This window comes from Opisthorchis viverrini, assembly GCF_000715545.1.
Source record: "Opisthorchis viverrini unplaced genomic scaffold opera_v5_406, whole genome shotgun sequence".
NCBI classification, from domain to species: Eukaryota; Metazoa; Platyhelminthes; class Trematoda; order Opisthorchiida; family Opisthorchiidae; genus Opisthorchis; species Opisthorchis viverrini.
Genome location: NW_008752062.1, coordinates 343,485 through 362,926, shown reverse-complemented (window position 1 = coordinate 362,926; position 19,442 = coordinate 343,485). Strand labels below are relative to the sequence as shown.

Genomic DNA, 19,442 nt, shown 5'->3' with positions numbered 1-19,442 from the left:
TGTTGTCCCAGTAACATGAACTTGCGTTGTACAATCCACCACCGTTCTTTTGAGCCAGAGTACAGTTCACTTAGGGGGAAAAAGGGAGATCACAGTGAATAGGTAAATTCGTGGCTTGCTTTCTGTAACACTGACAGCGCTGAATGACGCTCAGTGCACCAAGTTTTGTCAACTAACCAACTCTTCAACACATATTGACTTTATGGCTTGAACTTGGTAACACGGTGATCAATAACTACCCACGATATTAGGGAATCGAGCGTATAGTTCACGTCCAATGCAATGCCCGTCTTATCATCACAAAATTATACATAATCAAAATTTCAAGAAATGCATCAGACATCTTCCAGAGTGCACAGCAATTCACCGTAACAAGTTGAGCCAACAGTTGAGCAGTACTCACCATCTTTCGTGTTGTCCCAGTAACATGAACTTGCGTTGTACAATCCACCACCGTTCTTTTGAGCCAGAGTACAGTTCACTTAGGGGGAAAAAGGGAGATCACAGTGAATAGGTAAATTCGTGGCTTGCTTTCTGTAACACTGACAGCGCTGAATGACGCTCAGTGCACCAAGTCTTGTCAACTAACTAACTCTTCAACACATATTTAGAATAAAAATAGCAAGGTCCAATAAAAATTTGTTGCCTACCTTATCGATTAGACTACAATACCTAACCACGAAATTTTCGGGATTCAGAGTGCCACTACTTTTTGGATGTTCACATCTCAGAAAGACGAGAATCAAATTGCCTCCCATTTCTTGCATTTTGGGAATAAATGGTACTGCACTAAATGGAAGTCGAATTGGAACCCGCAACGGTGCAAAACTGTGCCGCGTCGGACTATCACAGAATCTTTTCAAAGACTGTGTGAGTGCAGTTCTTCCGGTTTCTCATCCGCTCTGGGGAATTCCCGCCTGCCAGAACATGTCGATGCCTATCACTACGACACGTTAATGGAGCCTTGGCACAACTGCTTCTAAAGGATTAGTGGTCGATCCCCGTCAAGATCCTATAGACGTAACGATGTATACTACTGAGGAAGCATGTGGGTAGTGTTTGGTCTAGTGTCCAAGCTCTGCCCCCCGTAGCTAATAGAAGATGGAAATTATGAAACCGATTCGCAGTATTCTTTCATTGTTTTCCAATGTGTAAATAACGTCCGGGATAGTTTAAAGTGACGCTTAAGGATGTTTAAATTCGTATCTAATGGTTTGTAACCGCTTTGTTTGTGGGCTAATGAACTGCTCTGCTGCGAAGGACGTCCCTCCTTCCATGCAAACAACTCTCCCGATATTCCCAAGAAAACTGAAGACATTTGCCTATAGGACTTCGTCAGATAGCGTCGAATCTGGCCAAATTTCACTGCGTCCCATTTTGGGATTGTCCATCGTTTTGCCTTCTTCACTAACACAATTCACATAATTCTCGGTCCAAGAGGGCGAAATGAATGTTCACATCTGATGACGTGTGTCATTTACCCGTACTAATTCAATGGATACGAGTGACCCGAAATCGCCAAAAGCTTAATTCTTACGGGATTAAGGTTACAACATCCTGTGCCTTGTAGATTTTTATCATTGGAAGTAGCCAAAGAAATGTGTGTGTGTGTCTGTGTGTGTGTGTGTGTGCGCGCCTTCCTGTATCTGGAGGGACGGGCTGGATAAAATTGTGATCTTTATTGTCTGTGAGGCAGCCGAACATACAACGTGCTTTCTAAAAGTTATGAATTTAGGCTTAAAAGCTACATGTTTGGGAAGCGATTTATTGACCAGCCCGCTCTCCTACAGGGAGAACGTTGTGAACAGATCATCTAAAAGAAGAGGTCGCTTTCTATTGGTTACTCAAGGTCAAAAACCCTTGAGAGACCACCTCTGATTGGTTTTTTGAATGATCTCTCTGGAGTGGAATTCTGATTGGTCCTTTAGAATGACAAATGACGTGCGTGCTTTCTAAAATTAATCCAAATGAATTAAACATATATGTGCCTCCGGACAAGTAAATGGTAGTCAGAATTTGTGGAGGGTTAATCTTCTAAGGACATTCAAAGAAGATATGCGCACCGTGAAAGGATAAACTTACCAATATACTTGTAGGGTTTAGAAAGCTTTACCAGTTTATCCAGGCAACCTTCAATTATCGTTCGAGCCCACTGTTGCGTTTGATCGTGTGCATAAGACTGTTGACTAAGCACTGTCTCTATACTCTAAACCGTCAGATTTGCGGCACATTTTTGCCAAATGAATTGCTTACTTTTCGGACGATGGATTCCACCTCTTCAACACTAAATTGCATCTGAAATTGAAACGGTTTGTTTGATCAAGTTAGAAAGAATTTTTTTGTTTTACTCTTGAATGGAACACTGGATAAATGAATATTCCATTTAGGCCAACGGATCATCATCGACAGCATAACATCAGTGTTCAACATCGATACTTCACTGCCGTATAGTTGTGAAAGTCATGGTTGTACGAGGTTTCAGATACTGCCAGGGCGCCCACACCTAGACAGGAGGACGATTGGGGTCCTCAACCAAAGCCTTCGGCTCAAAAGCCTAACCGCAAGGCAGCGGTGTTTGGCGGTAAATGCATTAACATTTCTACGGAACAAGTCGCCACATTTTTGACCCCCAACCTGGGGGACCAGGAGACTGTGTTCGTCAGACCTCTAACCATTGACCAACCTGGTGTGAGAGACTCTGTGAGCGTCGCGGGAACAGTCCCCAGTATAGCTCAATGGATCGCTGGGATGCGCAAACCGTCACACCACGGCAAGGTTCAGTCTCTTCGTGACGTTATAAACGAATAACACCTATTAATAGACCGTCGAACTCTGTCTTCCTCTTTCGCGGTTGTTTTTCTTTGCCGTTTATTTTCACACCCAAGTGGAGCAGCAGGTTAACAAACCTGAGAAACCCAACCCCAACCCCCGAAATTCACCTAGTTTCGATAACGGACACGTGTTTCTGTTCTTAACGAATGTTCACTACGTCACACATCATACGAGTAGTATCAGAAATATAAGAATCCCGATCAATGCGACTTCTGTGTTTAGGTCCTTACTCTAGAGACGAAAAAGGGACTCGCTGTAACGAAAATGGTTTTAGAGCTAGCGAAATACACTCATTTACACACAACTTTGGTTTTGAGAGAGACTCACCTGGAACCCAGCTGAATCTCTCATTTATGATCTTTCCAACTGAAACATGAGGCGGTCTGGCGTAGCACATTCATTTGCTTAGAAACATCATAAACGAGAGAGTCAGTCGGATTCTAGATGAGTCTACCGCAAAATCAAATTTGTTTGCAAATGAGTGTATGTTCCCCGATTTCGTGCAATTTGATTTCAACGAAAGGTTGATGGAAACTCGGGGACTGCGCCTACCTTATGAGCCCCAAGAAAGGCGGAACTGGTCGTGGGCTGCCGAGTAGTGCATACATCTATAAGAGTTACGCTAACTTTTTAGGTTTCAGATTGACGGCCGACCGCAACTGCTAAAGCCGCGAAAATTCGAACCTGGGTCTTTACTGATCAAAGCCATGATGTACTCAAGCAGAACAAACTAAAAGACCACGAGCCTTCGACTGAGTTCTGTCTACCACGGCCTGCTGGACATTTATATGAGAAGGAAAATATAACCGACACATTTGGCTGACTTAATGCACGACTTGGCAAGCCAAACGAGAAGCGGCCAATCTAGATAAGAACATTACTTATGTGCTACTGAACAGTAAATAGTAGTAAAGTGCTCAGATCATTTTGGTGCTGCAGAGGGTGCGGGCTGTGGGTTAGTCACTGCCAAAATCAATAAGTGGCACAAGGAGACCAGTCTGTTTTTCATTTATCGGCATTTGACCCAGCTTTTAGATGATAGTGATCCATCAGCGTTTAAACAACGGTCTACATTTCAGGTGGCATTAGGAGCAGTGAGAACTGAAACTCACAATTGTGGTTACAAGCCACAAAAATTACCGGTTGGAAAGGAGCAGAATAGTGGTTGAGGACATAGGAGACTTGACTACAATGTCAGAGAGTGAAATAAGACAATAGCCTATGTAGAGGAGAATTCCAGCTGCTTCAACACTGCAGCAAAGAGTCCTGTTGAGTCACATGCTTCGTCGCTGTACGCTCACCATCAACGGGGCAGCCGATGAACAACTGACGCAGATACCATCCAAAGTGTGCAAAATCGTTCTGACCAAGGCGTTAGCATCACGGTTTTAGAAAAGAGCTGCATCTACGCGGCTTGAAAATTTGCAAAGCAGCTCTTTGAAAACAATACGAAATATGTGAAAATTACTTGGAACCGATTGAATAGTCATTGTTTTGGAAAAATTTTGGTGACAATCGGTGGAGGTTTTAAGACGGGGACTGTGATTCACACTAGAGCGGCCGATGACATAGGCGGTGGAAATTACTAAGCATCACAGAGTGAAGAGGATCGAGGGTGTGGAGCTGGCGAGCGTATGGAAAGCGGTCTTAGATAAGCCGAGTTGACACGTAACTACGTCAATCCACGTAGAATCATTAGCAAAAACTGGGGTAGGGGTGGGGGTGGAAGTTCCAACCCGATCAAAGGTCACAACATCCCTCTTACGCAACAATCTTAGCACTAGCTCATCCACACAGACGGGCAGAAGGTTTAAACGATGTTTAAGAGGGACCATCAAATGAACCGAACCAGAAGATCTAGACCCAGGCTGGACCCAAGCACAAGCAGGTTTTCCCATCGGACCAACACTTGTTCACGCACCCCAACACACAAGAATCCCTCCACCGACACCCTACAGAGATTTAGCTTGACTTAGCCCACCGGTTCTCCTTCCGCCTCGAAACCTAGTCACTTGGCCTGACGAAGCTTTTGTGTCAAAAGCGAAACGTTGCCCAGCAATAAATCTACCGATTGTCACCAAACTTTTTCGAATACGAAACGTGATTTAACCCAATTAACCAATCGACCGAGTAGGTTCTTAAGACTTCCCCAAGGATTGAGGCGGACATGAAAGGTGGGAACACTTTTGCTTGACCATTTCATTAAGCAATAAATATGAATAGAGTACTCCTTTTCAACGAAGATTCCGTCCAGTAAGTGAAGCCATCCCATGCTGAAAAGCCGAGAAGCACTACATAGTTTTTTAATTCGTGTTAGGCATCAACAGCCGTGCATACCTCATGAAACTTCAGGTCGTTTCGAAACCGCAGCCTCCCAGTTGTTGGTTCGAACCAGTGGTCTTTCGGCCACAACAGGCTGATCAACTGTTTGGTTAGCTGGTGCCAATCTCGCGGCTGTATTGTCTGGTTCGCGCCACTTTCTTTGAATCAACATCTTTGCCTTGAATTGTATTGATTTCTGCGGGCTGCCGGCTAGTTTTGCTTAGGCAAAAATAATCTCGAAAGAATCGCACTTGGGTGCATCCTCAGACTTCCTTCAGGTGATACTCAGTAGAATCGCTGTTTTCGGAAAAAGCATGAAAATCGGTTAAAGCTTACATGCCCCATCGATTGCTTAGTCGAACAGTTCAGCAAGAATGTGAAACAGACTCATTTTGGTCGGTACACTTGCCCAAGACCATCCAGCCATCCGGCGTTCCTACAGAAACCACAGTATGTGTTTCGTAGACTACCAGTGAAAGGAAGAAGGCCTTCGCTGCGGAGTTGTTCGTTAGAAAATGTCATGAGACAGAGAAGCAAAACCGTATTTGCATCTTATTTCACGGACATCCATCTTCTCCTGAACGCGTCCTCTTGAACTCTCCTGGCTATCCGTTAACTCCAGTCATTCGTTGCTCAAATCCAAGTAAATGTCACAAAGCGACTCCACAAAGTCCGCAACAGATTTCCCATTTTCAAGAGACGCAAAGCGAAATTCCAAGAACAACACATACCTACTCACATCTTCCCCATCAGCAGTACTACCGTTACACCAGTGTGCTCAAGACAGTAAGGTCTTTGATGAACCGAAAGTGTAGTGGGTGGTTCAAAATACCTACAGACGGGTATTATGTGGCAGAACATATGAAAAATCAATGTCTGTAGGAATGCGAATGTGGAATCCAGTCAAGGTCACACCTGAAAATACCTTTGCAGTCAAAAGATTCGTTTCTGCATCGGTGAGTAGCAGAATAGCAGAAAGCCACACCATTCTTATCAACCATTTAGATCATTTTATTAGTGCCTAATTTTTCTAAATTCGCGAGTGATTTTGGTTTTTCGAAAAAAATCAGAAATAGACTTGAAGTGCTGAACTCGTGTGAGTGAATTTTAGGTATGTACGAAGCACATTTCCGCAGTATCCTAGATTGAACAAAGTACATCATCAAAAAATCTATATGGCTGAACTATCCTGATCTCTCTGCCGACCCAAGTAAAATTGCTCCAGGCTGGCGGTCGACACAGAAACTGCCATACATACAGGCCGCCTCATTTTTCAGTCACTACGATATTCGAGATATCCCGGTACATGTATATCTTTGTGATGTACTACTCATAAGGTTGTTGAAAATCCGTCGACAGCCCACGACCAGTTTCGCTATTTTTGGGGCTTATCAGGTAGGCGAAATCCCCGGGTTTCCGTCAACCTTATGTTCTACTTGAAATCAAATTGCACGAAATTAGCTAATAAACACTTGGTCGTGGGCTGTCGATGGATTTTCAGCAACCTTGTGAGTAGTACATTACAAAGATATGCCATACTTACGTTTTGTTCGTAAACAAAGCGCACGTAAGGACCTTTTCCAATTTTGAGAACCAAATCGTATTGTTCGTTGGGAAAACGCTGTTGGCAGATTCATCTTCGTGAGTGATAAAGACGATGTTAACAGATTTTTCAAGGTTCAGAACAATAAACCAATGAGGATTTCTCAACACCTTGCTTTCTCTATCAAGGAGAACGTATGGCGCACTCACACACACAGGTTGAACACATGACTGGAGCCCCTTCACATTAGAGCAATTGACGATCAACGAGTCATTGCAAGACTCATCAGAATCCAAAAATAAATGACTGTGGATCGGCACACTACTGGGTTGCACTCATGCAGGATAAATGGTGCTCCACACCCAAGTTCTGTTCAGATTCCAAGACCGCTATCCATACGACATACGACAGATTCCAGTTTATGAGGTAAAGCGGTGCACCGAAGCTAGTCGACCAAAATCAAGGAAAACCTCTTTCCGTAAACGGGCACCATGTTTCGGACAGTAGACACGGGCCATCACACACACACACACACACACCGCACTTGCAGTTTGGCTGAGTGCCCGCACAATCATTTGAGCTGAGCAGTCCTCGCTCTAGTCTACTCTGCTCAATAGCTTCCGAAATTCTCCCAAGCTGAAATCATGTACTTCTGAGCTAACGTACTCCGAAACGTGTACTTTATATTCCTTATTCAATCACTACTGCTGTGGTCTAGCTGGTCCTAGTACCTGGCTGTGCAGTTCATCAGTATTTACCTGGAATTCGTCAGGATGACTGTACATCACCTAGGCCTTGGTGGAAACGGCTCACTTGGTCTCACCTGAGCCAACTAAATTGATATGGGGAACAATCCATCCAACATGAAAGTTTATGGATTTACAACACAGACACACTGCGTTTCAACTTACTGTTATGTAATGGAGGTAAACTGGCATGGAGATATCACGCAGTGGGTGTAGTCGGCTAGTTCTGGTGTATCTGAAGGAACGCCAGTTAGAAATACGATGCAGCTCCCCAAGCGAACGGATGTTCGGGGGTTCAAATCGCGTCCGACCCTGCAACTGACCTCTTTGCGCTAGTAAGCGATGGAAGGGCCTATGTAGACTTTTTACTGGGTACTGTACCTAGCGGGGCACCTACCTGGTTTAGCGTGTACGTGGTGAGTCTGACGGGCAGCATGAAAAGTGGTATTTGTTGAGCGAGTATCAAGACAGTCAACATCAGACGAAAACCACAATTCATCCTCTGTATATGAAAGATACTCTGTCGATGAGTTACGCCCAGCCGAATAGCCTATACCCCCCCCGTTATAGTGTTCTTTGAGCCATACAGCGCTGGTATTTCTCGGCGAGGATAAAAGAGGTATATAGTGCTCGCCAAAACTCTATACTATATGGAAGGTCATCCTAGGACCAAAGTTTATAGCTTTTACCATAGTTGACTACTTCCCCTTTAAGGTGTTTTATATATTTTTTCATAAAAAGTTAGTAATTAACAGTTTTGAACTCAATTATTGTATATTTATTGTTGATTATAAAATTTGGGAATGTGAAGTTGTCAAAATTTCCGAAAACTTTAATCGTTTGGGACGCAAAAATTGGATTACCGTTGCCCGAAGACGTTCTCCGGAAGTGCCGCAAAATATTTTCACCAATATGGTAGTTTTTCACTTGGGAAAAAATGCAATAACATGGCATATACAATTCTTAAAATACTTAATTCCGTTCATACTGAATTCGAAACGGATACCTCCCCCCCGCAAACTGTCAAACAATCGAATGGCTATGATTAAGAAACAGCCAACTATAATAGTCACCAGAGTTCCACTGTAGCTTCATGGTAGATTAGACTCAATATCTTGGTTTACTTCTAGTCATTTGATTGTTTCTATTTCAGGAGTGGAGTGGTCGCACTCCCAGGTAAGAAGGTGAGAAATCAAAACCGATTTCCGATAGCCACAGACGGCATGTGATATCGAGATTCAAACTAATTTAGTTGAAATATTTCTGTTCACTCCGCTTGCTCTCTCTCTCTCGCTGTTTTAAAAAAGCAGCGTACAGCTGTTACCAACATGGAATTTTGGAAAATCAATATGAATAGCGTTTTTGTAGTGCCCATTTCAAAAGCCTAGTTGGTATTTCGGACCACTAAAATGTGATAGACGGCACACACTTTCCTTCAATTCGATCGTGTCAACCACTTTGGTCACCCTCGTCCACAAAACGGCCTACTGATGACGGTGTGACCTTTGCTTAGGCAGAAGACAAACGAACATTTTCACTGCGCATATTTAGCTTGGAACGTTGTTCTGGCCCCTCCGGGGAGAACGGGTTGATTGTTCATCCAGTGAAACTGAGAAATTAGACGCTTCCTTTCCCATTAGCTATCTTTCTTTCTGACAAAGGGATGAGGAAAAAAACTCGTTTGCTTTCGCAGGATGGATGGGAAGTCTTATTAGATGAACCAAGGATTCATAGAATAAATTTGGGGAAATCTGTCATGAAATGGAGACTCTTGATACCCTCAAGTCGTCAAGGTACGGCGTGTGTGTGAGACCTACCAAGGCCCGGATCAGTCAACCATCAAATGCAAACACCGGGTGATGCGATCCCGCGTGGACACGTGTGAATCAACATGTTACGCGATAAAAAGGAATCGATCGATGAACGGGATATTAACATGTATATCTTTGTAATGTACTACTCATAAGGTTGCTAAAAATCCGCTGACAGCCCACGACCGGTTTCGCCCTTTTTGGGGCTTATCAGGTAGGCTCAGTCCCCGAGTTTCCGTCAACTTTATATTCTACTTGAACATGTTATCCATGAAATGGCTGACAAACGGATGAGCTGTGAAGCCTCTCGGTGATAATTTTCAATTCATCAAGCAGTTCACATCCAGTCGATAGATTTTCAATCCAAAAGTACAAATCACTGTGTATGAAAGGGAGACAAGGAGGTCTGGGCTGGGTCTGAACAAACAGTTTCCCAAAGACTAGGCGGGTATCAAACTACCGTGCCCTTGTACTGCAGTATGAATTTTGCCTACGATGCGCGATGCATCCAACCCAGAATATATCAACTATGAGCGTGAGCACCTTCCACGAACTTCCAACAATCGGTTTACAGCTAAAATTGATGCACGAATTTATGTTCCTAGCCCAACCTGCTCCGGATTATAAGTACCAGGTGACTTGGAAGTAATTACAGGAAGAACAAAATTCAAAAAATTGCTTCCGGTGATTTAAAACTCCTGGCATGGGGTATGGCAAAGTACAGGAGAAGACGATGACATCATAGAGGATATCCTGGAGATCTGATTTGGCTGGTCTCTTCTGGTGACAGGGGTCCGCGTTAGAGTGGGTCGACTAAACTCTTCGTTTTGTGTGAAATCAAAATGCTCCTTAAGCTAACATAAGTTTTTTTGTGGTAAATAGTATATTGGTAATGTGTCACAATAGCGATAGCTCGGGTGAGTTTATAGGTTGCTGATCAGGTGACTTTTGATCCGTTCGCCGAGCTTGTCAAATGAGTTGCAACTGTTTCGACACCATACGAAGCGACATCGTCAAAGAAGTGCAGACCACTACGCAACAAAGTACCATACAAGGTGACGTTGTCAAAGGAGTGCAGACCACTACGCAACAAAGATCAAGAGCGGAGCAATAAATCTCAAAAACACTGTTCCCAACTTAGCCAACCGCGTTGACAGATAACAGATAACCTTCAAACGCTACATAAAACCACCAAATGCCAGCTGACTTTCGTACTGATGATATCCTCTTGTATGAAGGCCAAACGTTTGCAAGTTAACCCGGGCAAACAGACCAACAGCCACCGGATAACTGATATATTTCTGTGCATGTCACATAATACAACGCATATATTCCTGTAATCGATCCAATTAAGAACAAGATTCTTACATGGGCATCAAGTATGGGACATTACTGGGAGCCTCCGTGGCTAATTTGTGAACGAAATCTCTCTGCTATTACTTAAGACGTTTTTGAAATCTGTATCGCCATTTCTGGGACCCATCTGATAGGCACGGTCATGTGTTGGGTCCCAAGAAGGGGGAAACCGGTCATGAATGGAAATACAACTGGGAGGCAGCTGAGTTCGTCCTTGAAACCAAGCTGGTGTGTGAATTCGGTAATTCACGGATGTCTCTGTTAATTTTTGCGTACTACTGAAATCGGTCTCCGTTTGCTCTAATCAATGAGTTGACTAGATCATGGTGGTCTATGGAAGTACCTGCAGAAATGGCGTGACCCCCGAGTTTCCGTCAACCCAAATAGCACGAAGTTGAACTTATATGATCTGCGTTGCAGTTTGGTTTTCGCGGTAGAGTTACCTCATTCCCAACTGAAACACCGCTTGTGATGTTTTTCTTTAACTGAGTGTGCTGCACCAGGTCACCTCATAGCGTGGTACATCCAATCAAAGAAGAACCCATAAACAGGAGTTCCCCTTGGAATTCAGGTGAGTCTCCAACTTTATATGCAGATGAGTGGATTTGTAGAGTGACAAGAAGAAAGTTTCAGGATAGCCTTGTGAATACATCTAGAACAGCATGGGTTCAAGCCAATGGTTATTGTCGGATGTAAACATGGTTCGAAAAATACCTTCAGCAGAACGATCTGTCTGCCCCGAATGTGGACTAATTTTGTGGTTCCTGATGGATGGTCAACAGAGACGTGCTCGTCAGCTCGTACACGTTAAGTAAAAGTCAAACACGGACCAAAATACCTTGATGTTTTAGCCAATCCACACAGTGTTTTCCTCCAAAAAGACCGAAATCAGAATAGGTCATAAGCTACGCACATTAGGAAATCAATTCAAGAAAAGTTAATTTCCACCTTTATTCAGGTTAGACGTCATTTATTTGATCTGCAACCATGGTGCCTGTAAGAAACATGTAAACTTATTGCCTTTTTAATGGCTAATGAGGAAACTTTGATTGACAGTCTGTTAGGATGTAAAGATCTTTAGAGAGTTTGATTTTTTTCAAAAAAAAGAGCCTTCAAGCACCAGCTTTTTATTTTCAAAAGTACCAATTTCCTTGAGAATTTAGTCGTGTAAGTGAAGCCAAACTATGCGAAAAAGCTGAGAAGCACTCTAGCTCAGAGAAGGAATACAACTCACCCGCGAGTGAAACTTCCAGCTGAGAAGTCATCACTCTTGGAGGCAGTCAACGCAAAATCACGTGATTTGGATCCCGTGATTGGAGAGTGGATGACGCTATTTAAGTGCGAGTTAATCACGCCGCTGGTTAGTGGCTCGCTGCCGAATGCTAACAACTGCGAGGTTGCGCGTCAAGAATCCCATGAAATGTGTACTACTGATAGTTTTCAGTAAGGAGCTGTGCAGAGCTGTACAATGCTTCTCGGTTTTTCAACATAGACTCGCATCGTTTACAGGACGAGTACGTATTTCACCTTATTCTCCGCAAAAAACTCCCGCAATGTGATCCCATCACGGAAAAACGCCAAAAGTTTTCTTCAAATGTTTAACACCGTTTACGCGCAAAAACCCCTTGCCGTATAAACAATATTCGGAGAGTTAACACACCTAAACTGTAGGTTGATACACATATATACGTTCACCCAAAGTTCATGGGGACAGACCCGATAAGGCTACAAAATCTCCTTCGACGTATTATGGTATCACAAATCCAGAATCAGACTTACTGCGGCTGGTGTGCCCGAATGCAGCACCTCCACGGCTTGCGCTGGTTTCATTGTCATGTAATCTCAGATTGTCTATTCTCTGTGCTTGTGTGCCGCCAACTGTTTTGGGCAACGCGGTTTTGTCAAGAATACCCAACCAGGATATGGTCTGCGAAGGATCAATTCTGCTGGGATATCCTAGCGCGATTTGTGCTCAAAAAGTTTTGGCGTGTTGTGCCACAGCTGTTCCGGTGTACGTACGCACGCACGCGCACACACAAATGCTTCTGCCAAGAGAGACTGACCAAACCAAATTGCCAGAACGTCGCCACGTGCCAGCACACATGCACATTGGCTTCCTACAAACGCAAAAGTGCAGTGTTAGATGTGTTGCCAAGCTCACGTGATCAACACATGTGCGCATGTGGTGATCGAACAGGTTAGCAGGTGTGCGTTGCATGGACTGCGGATAAAAAGCTTTATTTAAGGATTCAGTCAATCAGACAAATTGTTGAAACGGATCAAATATCCGGGGAAGTCCATCTAATGTGTTCCAAGTTTCTTTCAAAATCGAGCATGTTTGAAAATCTCATGATGTAATCTGCGTTGTTCATGGGATTTATGTTGTTCTTTTGGTGGGGGTTGGCTTTCTGGCGCGGTTTCCATAAGACCAGCTTTAGTTTGCTCTTTCTGACTGAACCAACTTTACGTCTGAACTGTTTTCGTTTCGAATGATCTCATGCTGAAATCCTCACTCATTTGTATTTTGCTCAGGGCAACGCTTTTTGCATTTTACAAATTGTAGAAAACCATAAAATCTGGTGCAAATGAACTGAACAGCGGGATTAGTCCCAACTTGAGATCTGTCAGTCAGACTGAACTGTGGTGGCATTGCACGGTGAACAGTTGATTCTTTCCATACGACCCTTGTCGTAAGATCCGCTGCCCTTGAATCAAACTATACAGCAAAGGATTCTGGTTTTAAAAGCTTCCGTTCCATATGAGATAAGGCGACCTTGATAAAAGGTACGTTTTGTCAAGCCAGAGCCTCAATGAAAATGAGAAAACGACCTTGAAGGCTCATCAGCCGCACTACTGGAAGTCGGTTACATACAAGAAGAGTGTTCAGTATGAAACGAAACCCGGTTTGGTCTTTCAGTAGCAGTTTGCACCACGTGACAAGTTTAGGCGACAAACTGAGAGATTAGTGCGCTGGTGATCGAAGCGAATTCGCGTAAGATTATTCAACCTGAAGTCCTTGAGAGTACCAAGCCCACGGTAACCAATAATAAAAACCAACCAGGACAAATCAGGCACTTTCGGTGTTTTATGGTTTGCTTACCTAGTTCATGCTGGTGAGGTAGCTCGGACGAGCATGAAAGAGCTCTGAGCACGCTCACATAAATATGGGAGTCCTGAGTCTCTCCCCCGGTCATTCGTTTCAAACAGAGGCAGTGGTTTCATCATCATCATTGTCAGCTGTAAGAACCGCGTACTTGTCGTACAGTGGTTGTAGCTGCCACAGTTTGGTCCTCCGATGGTTTGGGGAGGTGGGGTAGGTAGCTGCGCATTGCATGCGCGAGCTAGTAAATTGGTGCATAAATCCAGCACTGTCATTGGGCTGTCAAGTGGGGGTTGGATAAGGAGCTATGCATTGAGGGCAATAGCTTTGATGCACGAGCGCCACTGAGGGCGCGACTGGGCCATGTCTGATAATGTCTCTAGCCATTGATGTGGCCCGTCTCGGGGTCCCCATCCAGGAAGACGGCAGTGACCAGCGCAGCTGAGTTTGCTGGTAATGGCTTTCATACTTCGCTGCCAAGTCATTGTTTGACCGCCTCTGGCTCTCTTCCACCCTTCACATGGTTGGGCGAAAAGAGCCCTTCGAGGAAGTCGGTCGACTGGCATACGCAGCACGTGGCCAAGCCAGCGCAACCTGTGCAGTGTGATCAGTTCATCTATCGAGGGTGAGTTATTTCTCCCGAATACCATTCGACGTACTTCAGAATTGCTGATCCGGTGTTCCCACCAGATTCGGGCAATGCTCCGAAGACATCGATGGTCAAACACTGAAAGTCTTTTGACGTCCTCGGCGCGCAGCGGCAAGGTTTCTGATCCATATAGTAATATGGAGCGCACCGCAGCATTGTAAACTCGACCCTTGACAGAGAAGCTGATGTCACGCCTATGCCACAGGTGACGTAGGTTCGCAAAAGCTGCTCTGGCCTTCCCAATCCGGTTTGGTGCCGGTATGGTTCATTGGAACATCAACGAGTTGGTTTCTAACGACATCTGCATTTTGTGGCCAGTAAGCATTGAAGCCTGTCAATAATCGTGTCACTTACGCCAAAATTTCACAACAGTTGCCCGTTAAGATGATCTTAGGGATCCGCATGCGCCCGTTTCCCAACACCGACGCCAGCACTCAAACAGATAACACGAATAGATCGATTCAATCCAACTTTATTTTCTGGTGCTTTCTTGCTATCACAACAATAACGCCGTTTCCTTATTGATGAATTGAGATTCAGCCCTTTTGGTCTGGGAATTTTGGGTCAACCTGGCTCGGACAGCTTTAGAAAGATTGAGCGCCATTTGGTGTCACAACACAGCCAATTTGGGGAAGCTCTTCCAGATAAGCGTCGCAAAACATTAAACCCCGCCACCAAAAAAGATTAGAAATAAGAGGATATGAAATTTGTACTTTTTGTTTTCATTGAAGAGGGTGAAATTGGGACATGTCACTGTAGCGTGGGATGTCAGGAAGTCAGCGGTATTCGACGTTCGAGAGGACGGCACACGTCAGTTCTGAAATGTGCAGATATACGGGCTGGTATTAATGAATCCACACAGTATACACAGTACACATGCGCACAGGTCGGGTGGAACAAGGAAGAAGACCGGAGTGTAGCAGCAACGCACGTGTATTAACCCGAACCGAAACCGGAAAGAAGTAGAAAAGTACAATCAAAGGGGGGCCGGTCAAGGTCAGTCCGGGGGGGGGCATCCCTCCGAAAATCAACTACTGGGGAAGGACTCGTCCTGCGTGGTTTTTACGGCGAGATACTGGCGTTTCATCGATCTCGACGTGTAGACCTCGGCGATAACTGTTAGAGTCTGCAAAAGCCACCAGGCGCAAACTTCGCGAAGAAAGTTTTTCCAGTCAACAGTGGTCGTGTGGTTGATAGATAATTCCTCTGAGCAGAATTTGATTTTCGTCAAATTTTTGGACCAGTAATAAATGAATAGGATTGCTGTCCTAAACTCCATCCTAGACCGCTCCAGATATGTTCCTTGTTGAAGGTCGATTTCTTGCCGACACTGTCGGGCTTTATACCACCTGTTAGAAACAGTTGAAAGTGTCATTTGGTGGCCATTGTTGCATAAACGTTGCTGGTGGATCACCCCACGGCTTTGCCAAAAACGTATTGCCGTCTCCTTGTCGTGCACCAGAGTTGGAAGCGTCAGAAAGTTCATTCAAGGTTTTACATCCGAACGGAGGAAATGTTTGCACAAAATGAGCCTAGATGCGGATAAGGAATTGTTTTCATCAAGAATAGGTCAAGGTTGTGTGCGTACATTAAATTGGAGCTGGCAAAACGTGGTGGGGCTCAACTTTTCGCACATGCACTTTTTGCATTGGTGGCGGGACTTATCTGGAAAAGATCCCATTTGGGTGGCTACCTTTGTTCGACTGTCTTCACATAAGTGGTTTTGCTTGATCATAGCGGGGAATTGCAATTCTTCGATAGTTTCGCGAACACACTCCATAGACAAGCGAACGTTCATATTTTCAATGTTGGCACAGTTGTAGCTAACTACATAGAGTGTCGATCATTGATTTTTGGGAACGTTTCGTTCCATGCACTAGTTGATACAGCATTCGGCTTCTATATTGACCGATTCATCGCTCGCATCAGCTTTGCAAAAACGGAGGGGGCTTTCGTCCAATTGCTGCTATATCGTTCTAGGTGATGAGTAAATATTGTGTCGTGCAGACGATACTGGAAATTCTATGTTGAATCTTAGTGTTCTGCCTACTGCGGTCTGTTGATAGACATGGCGAAAGGAAGAAGGCCTTCGCTGCGGTGTTATTTATTAGAAAATGCCAACTGACCAGTTACAGACTATTGGAGAGGGAAGCAAAACTCTCCTATGCATCCTGTTTACAAAAACTGAACATCAATCTTCTCTTGAAAGCGTCTTCCTGAAATTTCCCAGGATATTCATAGACCGTTGCTCAAATCCAAGCAAAGGCTACAAAGCGACTTTACAAATTCCACAATAGATCCCACTTTTCAAGAGACGCAAAGCGAATTTACAAGAAGAAAACATGCTACTCGCGTGCTTCTCCCATGAGACAAAAAGCTACAAGAAGAAAACATACTACTCGCGCGCCTCCCCCATCAGTAGTATCACCGTAGCTCCAGACAGTCTTTTACGAAAAAAAGCAAAAAATTTACAAATGCATTTATAAAGGACCGAGCCAGAATCTTCTCGATGGGGCAAGAAGTTTCGAGCTAAACTGTTAAATTCCGACTGGGTTATTTGCTGGTCGATTAGAACATGTATTCTTTTTGTGATTAGCCAGCTCATTACACAGGCGTCCAACCGATGTGGTGAGCCGTTTTGAGTGGGTGGCCTCCAAATCAAACTTAGTTTCCAAGGTTTGACCACGGTTTACACGCTAAGTTGTTCATTATTTTGGTTTTATTTGGATTGGATGTGAGATGACTGTTTTGATAACTTGTGTACTCCAAACCGGAAGAAATGAATTTATCTGATGATGAGTGTCTGTCAGAGTGGACAAATTTAAAACCAGCATTTAAATAATGTAAGCGTATTCTTGATTCACTTGAGTGTCACTCAGAGGTTGTCGAATCTCCTAATTTGAGAGGTTGTCACTGGAAGACGCGGCCAACACCGGATCACGTGACGTGAGCTAGACGATTCAACAACAAGGGTGATGCTCTGCCCTGCCTCAAAAATGTTTTACTCTGGTGCTAACTGGAGGTCGCATTATGAGCGAGAAATGAATGTTCTGGGCTTCTCAGATTTTCACTTGCAAGATTAACTCTCTAGGGACGTTTTTTCCCATGGCTCCAACTGAAAAGCCGTTAAGGTTGAGAAACAGCTGACTCGGCTCTATCAACTTAGTGAATTGCCTTGAAGTCTCAGAACTTCTTTTTTCCCACCTGCACACGAAAACACAGGAACCGATAAAGTGTGGGCAAAGCCGCCGGTCCACTGCACACTACCGATATTGGATTTAAAACTCGTCAGAAAATAATCCGAAATTTGCTGAAGAAACTCTCACAGGAGGTTATAGTAATCAGCGACGGTTCTTTACGTATTGAACTCGAAGAAGCGTACGCAACTGCTGTATTATTAGGTCAGAGACAGATTTCCTGTGCCCTCGGGCTACGTCCCCTGTAACCAAGTGGGTCAGACTAGTTAGTCATTGGCTCCGTGACTGGTTCCTCAAGTAAATCATCAGAATCATTGTCCCACGGCCCGGGTTTTTAAGTCAGAGGCTAGGAGAAAGATACCAGAACACAATGCTACCTCCTCCCATTACCTTGTTGGTCAGACTTTTGAGTCAAAGGCTCAAGGTGGAGTGCCTCAACCAAAGCCTTTCCTTCGGTCTAGGCAAATGGGATGCGTCACTCGCCCATGCAGTTCTTTGGTCACCAGCCCCTACCCACATCATCATCATCATCAACGACAGCATGACAGCAGTGCTCAACACCAATGATTCACTGCCGTACAGCCATGATTTATTTGAAAGCCTTATTGTAAAGAAAAGAAGAAAGGTGGATGGGGGAGGGACTTAGTGCTAGCTTAACACAATCATTCCGAGGTGCCTACACCTCCAGACATTCACTCAGGCAATCTGGACAGAAACTGACAACAAGAACGCAACTGACATCGGTTGGCAGCCATATCTTGTAGTGTCTCCAACCAGGCACAGTGAGGATCACGCGGTCCCCATCCTGGAAGAAGAAATCATGCCATCGACCGGGTCGCCTTAATCCCCGAATGCAGCAGGATGGGGAAACGAAATCAGACAGTAACTTGGTTCTGACACCATAGCCTGTTTTAGTGGCGCGCTCGCCCAGTCGTATAATAGCACTTCGTACTTTGAGGGTGAGAGACGCAATTCGAAACGCATGGTAACATCACTTAGGTTATTTGGTGTGTTTCTTATCTGAATGGAAACTGAAAGAAGTAGCGCAACATTGGCCAAATATTCAATGAATTTAAGGGCTTCCCAGGAAAGAAGGTCCAAAATTAGGGTGAAAGACAACAAAAGTTTCTCACTTAATTAATCCACTATTAGGTTATGGAGAAAAGGTGACAAACAGTAAGCCTGAAGGGCACCACTTTTGGTCATGTTGGGAGAGTATTCCCAGCAGACCTTAACGCGCCCGCAGGTATATAGTATGATGGTTGGAGGACTGTGAAGAAAATGCGTGGCACACCATTGAAAGATAGACATCCCCACAAAGCAGCGCGACCGAGCCGGACATTACGTTCAGACATGAGAACAACAATTATTGTTTTTCTGTGTGACGATGCTCCAGCAGTTGTCGTGAGGTAGAGATATGGTAAATGCAGCCACGACCCGAACGGAACTCTGCTTGGTTTTCACGGCTCTCCTCACAAAGGTGCTGGTATTCCTGCGTGGGATCATATCTGTGGGCAACTTGGAAGCGATCATGATCAAACGGGCACTCTGATAATTGGCTGATATTCAGATATAACATCTATTTTGAAGACAGGAACGACATCAAATATCTGCTATTCCTTTGGCACTTCCTGTCTTACAAATGGTGTGCACAGGTGATTTCGAGCTGAGTCAGTGATAGTGGTAGAAGGACCGTTGTCCATGTTGGATCGCGATTAACTCGACTGCACTTTGTAAAAAAACCCGGACTGATTTGGTGACACTTCATATAGCACACTGAACGATTCGACCAGATTTATCCGGTCAATGGCATGGATCACGTGAACTGAAATCGCGGTAGTCACGTGCTGTGGCTGATCGGAAGAATTGTACGAGGGCACGTGCTC

At 44.4% G+C, this 19,442-nt stretch overlaps 2 protein-coding genes across 2 annotated transcripts; one reads left to right on the top strand and one right to left on the bottom strand.

Annotated features, from left to right (window-relative positions):
- Positions 1 to 2,083: 2,083 nt before the first annotated feature.
- Positions 2,084 to 12,574, bottom strand: T265_15246 (hypothetical protein; the record flags this gene model as incomplete). The annotated part of the gene is made up of 2 exons (XM_009177228.1): positions 2,084 to 2,206; positions 12,390 to 12,574. Coding segments are annotated over 2 exons (204 nt in total), but the record flags the coding sequence as incomplete, so codon positions are not given.
- T265_10762 (hypothetical protein) lies at positions 6,492 to 8,623 on the top strand (the record flags this gene model as incomplete). The annotated part of the gene is made up of 2 exons (XM_009177229.1): positions 6,492 to 6,662; positions 8,597 to 8,623. The coding sequence occupies 2 exons, from the start codon at positions 6,582 to 6,584 to the stop codon at positions 8,621 to 8,623; spliced, it is 108 nt and encodes a 35-aa protein (XP_009175493.1).
- Positions 12,575 to 19,442: the final 6,868 nt, after the last annotated feature.